The sequence below is a fragment of the Mastomys coucha genome, unplaced genomic scaffold (genome assembly GCF_008632895.1).
Source record: "Mastomys coucha isolate ucsf_1 unplaced genomic scaffold, UCSF_Mcou_1 pScaffold8, whole genome shotgun sequence".
Lineage (NCBI taxonomy): Eukaryota > Metazoa > Chordata > Mammalia > Rodentia > Muridae > Mastomys > Mastomys coucha.
Window position 1 is genome coordinate 73,395,889 of NW_022196914.1, and position 4,609 is coordinate 73,400,497.

The window sequence follows — 4,609 nt, forward strand, 5'->3', positions numbered from 1 at the left end:
AACACATATACACACAAAATTACAAGTGGACACAATATGATCATTAAAAGGTAAAACCATAAATATGACACATAATATAAATATGAACACAACTCTCAGCAATAAAAGGAAAACTGTTGATACATGTTATAAGAACAAACAGTGAAGATACTGAGTAAAAAAGAGGCCAAAAAAACCCATATATGGTACTCAGATGGAATTTAAGCAAATTCTAGAAAACAGAAACTGCTTCAAGAGATGGAGAAAACAGGTAGCCGGGGTGGAAGGCTAAGGGTGAGACGGCACTACAAAGGAACCTCAGAGAGACAGTGTGTGCACTGACTGTGCTGTGGTTTAGAGCGCTTCAGTTATCCAAAGAGAAACACAGGACAGGAGGAGGGAGAGGAAGGAGGTGTGCACAACTCTTCTCCCTAACACTGGGAAGCAGCCAGGTATGGCGGTGCACACCTTTAGTTCCGGGCATATGAAGATAGAAATGGCTACATAGCAAGACCGTGTCTCAAAACAAACTGACATGTAAGCAAACATTAAGCTTGCCTTTTCTTTATGAACTATATTTCAAGGTAAAAATGAACAGCTAATGAAAGTTCTAGTATGCTTTTGGTTGTTGTAATAAAAACACTGACCACAACCAACTTGGACAGGAAAGGACTTAATTCAGCTTATGTGTTTACAATCCATCATTCGGAAAAGCTAAAGCAGGAGCGTGGAGGCAGAGACTGAAACAGAGACAACAGAGAAATGCTGCTCCCAGGTTTCTGCAGCTTCATCATCCAGTGCAGGCTCATCGTGCACTGGGCCCTCCCACAGAAATGAGCAATTAAGAAAATGCTCCAACGACTTGTCTACAGGCCAATGTGGTGAAGGGCATTCCTCAAGTTGAGAGCTGAAGGTAACTGACAATAAGGAGGAAATTTTGTGTCTTCTTTGTGTGGTACCTACACTTGAGCTCATAGTGGAGGCCACAGGACTTCCAGCATCCTACATTACTCCCTTGAGACAGGGTTTCTCACTTAAATAACCAAGAGGCTAGGTTAGCAGCCAGCCAGCCCAACAATTCTTGTCTCTGTTCCCCACTGTGCTGGGTTTACAGTGTTCACACAGGTATGCCCAACTTTTTATGTGGGTACTGGAGATTAGAAACTGGGTCTTCATTCTCTCACAGAAAGCAGTCTTATCCACTGGCCATGTCCTCAGCCCTGTAAGAATGATTTTTTTTTAATGGCTAGATTCCAGGTAAGCAGCAGAAAGAAATAACTTTTTAAAACCAATACTTTGCAACTACTAATGTAATAACGGACTGAAGCAGTCAAGTGTGAAACGCTAATGGGAGAGAGAACTAGTTTGACCGAGTGTCGTAGGGACACTCCGGTAATCCCAACACTAAGGAACTGAAATAAGAGGATGTCGAGTTCGAGGACTGCCCAACTTATATAGCGAGATCCTGAGTCTGATATAAAAACAAAAACAAAAAACAACAACAACAACAAAAACTACAACTTGGAGATTAAATCTCTTCCTTCTGTAGTTATTTGCCTTCGGGTTTAAAACTCTTTCCTAAACCGGGCGGTGGTGGCGCACGCCTTTAATCCCAGCACTTGGGAGGCAGAGGCAGGCGGATTTCTGAGTTCGAGGCCAACCTGGTCTACAGAGTGAGTTCCAGGCAGGCGGATTTCTGAGTTCGAGGCCAGCCTGGTCTACAGAGTGAGTTCCAGGACAGCCAACTCTTTCCTACACGTCTTTACTCTTGGCTCAACTGGTTCCTAACTTCTTAAATACCACGAGAGAGGTTTTGTGCGTGACAAGCCCCGCCTCCTAAATAAAACCGTAGCTCGCCTGCTAAGCTTGGGTTACTGTGAAAGCGTGGCCTAAGGAAGTGTAGCGGCAGGAACTGACGCTGTCTGCGGACAAGCACGAACACCAAGACCACACTCCCTAAAAATCAACGTGTTCTCAGATCTCTCCAAGAGGCGAAGGCCTCTTGACTCCATTCAAACACTTTCTATGCTCGCGTCATCTGAGTCGTGCTTCCTTCACTGGCACCAAAACCAAGAAGAAACAAAAACCAGCTCGGAAGTTTTCCTTACCCGGCCTTGTCTGCAGACCCTGGTGGTCCCTTCCATTTTTCTTTCTCCTTTTCTTTGTCTTTCTTGGTTCCTGCTGCAGTGGTCGAATCATCCTCGAAAACGCTGAAGAGCTCATCCCCGAAAGCGTCCGCCATCTTTCGGAACTTTGAGACTGAATCTCCCTCCTACCCAAGAGGCCCTGCGATCACACCTACAGTGACGCCAAATAGGGACTCTACGGTGGCCCGCGGGAATCAAAAGTATGGAAGTCTTAAGGCCTGCGTAACTTTTCTCCTAGTCTGGGTCTTGCCCCTTTTCTTTTTCAACCACTGAGAGTCTGGCAGTTCAATGACTAAAAACTTAGCGACAAGCGGCGCAGGACAGCAGACATGCCGCTCGATCCCGGGAGCCAAGAGGCGGAGTCTGATGAAACGGGCCAATTGAGCCAGAGCCCCAGCCGTGGAGCCCGGATGGAGGAGGCTGGGTGGAGGCGTGGGAGCCGGCAAACGTGTAGAGCTCTCCGGCTTCTGCTGTGCGGCAGCCGGGATCTGGCTCTGGAAGACTACTCTCCTGCAGCTGAAACATGGGCGGCAAAAATAAGAAACACAAGGCGCCGGGAGCTGCGGCGATGCGGGCTGCCGTGTCTGCTTCCAGAGCCAGAAGTGCAGAGGCCGGAGCTGTTGGGGAAGCCCAGAGCAAGAAGCCGGTAGCCAGGCCGGCGCCCGCCGTCCCCACCGGCGCCCGGGAGCCCCGTGTCAAGCAAGGTACGCCCTGACCCAGTCGCCAGCCTTCGGCCCCCAGACCCTGCTTCTTGTCTAGCAAAGACTAGCAACAGCCGTGCTGATGAGATCCAAACGTAGTCATCTTCCACACCTGAGCAGCAAGCTGTCGGTGGAGTGGCCTTGTAGATCGGTCTAAGGGCCTTTGGCCATTAAAGTTACTTAAAGTAACTCTGTTACAGCATGGCACCGCCTTTCTAACTCACTTTTTCTCCTTCTAAGAACAAAGTAATGGCATCTGCTGTTGCTCAACAGGAATCCACTCTGCGCTGTCAAAACAGCTACTCCGCTAGTTGAGAGAGTTGTAAATGAAGCGCTTCTGGCTTGATGCAGCTCTCTATTCTGTCAGATCTTCAAGTCTTCTTCAGTGTCTATGCAGTATCCTTATATGTTCCAGAAAAGTCAGTGTTTCCTCATAACCACACTTTACATATTGGACACTGGATTAATTTACCGTAAAATTCCTATGCTTCTTGCCTAAGCCTTGCATTTTTGCTTTACACTGCAGATTGATTTGATAAGGTGATTAGTTCCGGCCACTCCTTCATCTAGTTTCAAAAACATCAAAATTATATGCTGTTTTGTTCTGTTTGTTCTGTTTACTTGCAATTCTTTTTGTGCTCTGTCAACAAAAACTTGCAAGCATATGTGTTTATTGATACACAAATACCAAGTATCTGACTGGTGATAATAAGACCGAGAAAATGAGCTGGGCAATGGTGGTGCACGCCTTTAATCCCAGCACTTGGGAAGCTGAGGCAGGCGGGTTTCTGAGGCCAGCCTGGTCTATAGAGTGAGTTCCAGGATAGCCAGGGGCTATACAAAGAAACCCTGTCTCGAAAAACAAAACAAAACAAAACCAAAAAAAAAAAAAAGAGACCCATAAAATGGAAAGCTCACCTCCAGGGCAGTTTAGGAATCTAATTTAGTAACCACACAAACAGACATGCTTTATATAGTTGTTAAACTTGAGAGAGAGAGGTGGGGGAAAGGAGGGAGGGAGCAAGAGAGAGGTGGGCAGGCGTACAGAGTGTTTTTGTTTTTGTTTATGTTTTTTATGGTAAGCAATCATGAAGAGTGACAGTTGAGCTGAAATCAGAGACTGTCTAGAAGTTAATCCTGTAAAGCATAATAGAAATAACATTCTAAAGATCTTTAGTTAAGAAAGGGATTGAACCATTGTGGACAATGGAGGGAAAATATGAGACTGCAGAAATAAGCTAGTAGCACACTTCCTCGTACAAAGTAATCCTTTGTAAATACAAATTATTAGACTTGTAGTTTCAGTCTACAATATGACACGTTTTCCCCTGAGTATTATAAAGCTATCTTGCTTCAGACCAAGATCTTTTTCTTTTCCTACCCCTACTGAATTCTTTCAAGTTTCTGACAGTCATTTGTTGAAGTATTTGTCTTCCCTTTCCTCCAGTCCTAAGATGTTAATTTTTTCAAGGTGTCTGTCCTTGACAGTGTAGTTCTTTTTTACAGGCCTTGCAGGACAGTTCCCTAGTGCCATTGCCATTGTATTGTCAATGACTCTGAATCTTGTAGATGACTTTTTTTTTTAACTTTTATTGCATTATGATGAGAAAAGTTACATGATTTCAATTTATCTGAATTTGTTAACATTTAAAAACATTTTAATTAAATAGAATTAAATCACATTCTTGTTCCCCTTTTGTACCCCACTCCTCCCATAGACCCCCCCTTCAATACCTACAATACCTTTTTTGTCATATTCCTTAAAATTTATAACAATAAAAG

The 4,609-nt window shown here is 44.7% G+C and overlaps 2 protein-coding genes across 3 annotated transcripts in view; one reads left to right on the forward strand and one right to left on the reverse strand.

Moving 5' to 3' along the window:
* Mtrex (Mtr4 exosome RNA helicase) overlaps positions 1 to 2,266 on the reverse strand; it is a 61,246-nt gene extending 58,980 nt beyond the window's left edge. Inside the window, exon 1 of one of the 2 annotated variants that reach the window (XM_031360297.1) lies at positions 2,088 to 2,266. In XM_031360297.1, the coding sequence (XP_031216157.1) occupies positions 2,088 to 2,221 (134 nt within the window). In that variant the 5' untranslated portion in view covers positions 2,222 to 2,266. The remainder of the gene's footprint in view (positions 1 to 2,087) is intronic. The other variant, XM_031360298.1, reaches the window with a different exon arrangement.
* A 348-nt stretch (positions 2,267 to 2,614) lies between these two features.
* The window catches only part of Dhx29 (DExH-box helicase 29), a 46,904-nt gene continuing 44,909 nt past the window's right edge, over positions 2,615 to 4,609 (forward strand). Inside the window, exon 1 of the mRNA XM_031360101.1 lies at positions 2,615 to 2,830. Within this exon, the coding sequence (XP_031215961.1) occupies positions 2,650 to 2,830 (181 nt within the window). The 5' untranslated portion in view covers positions 2,615 to 2,649. The remainder of the gene's footprint in view (positions 2,831 to 4,609) is intronic.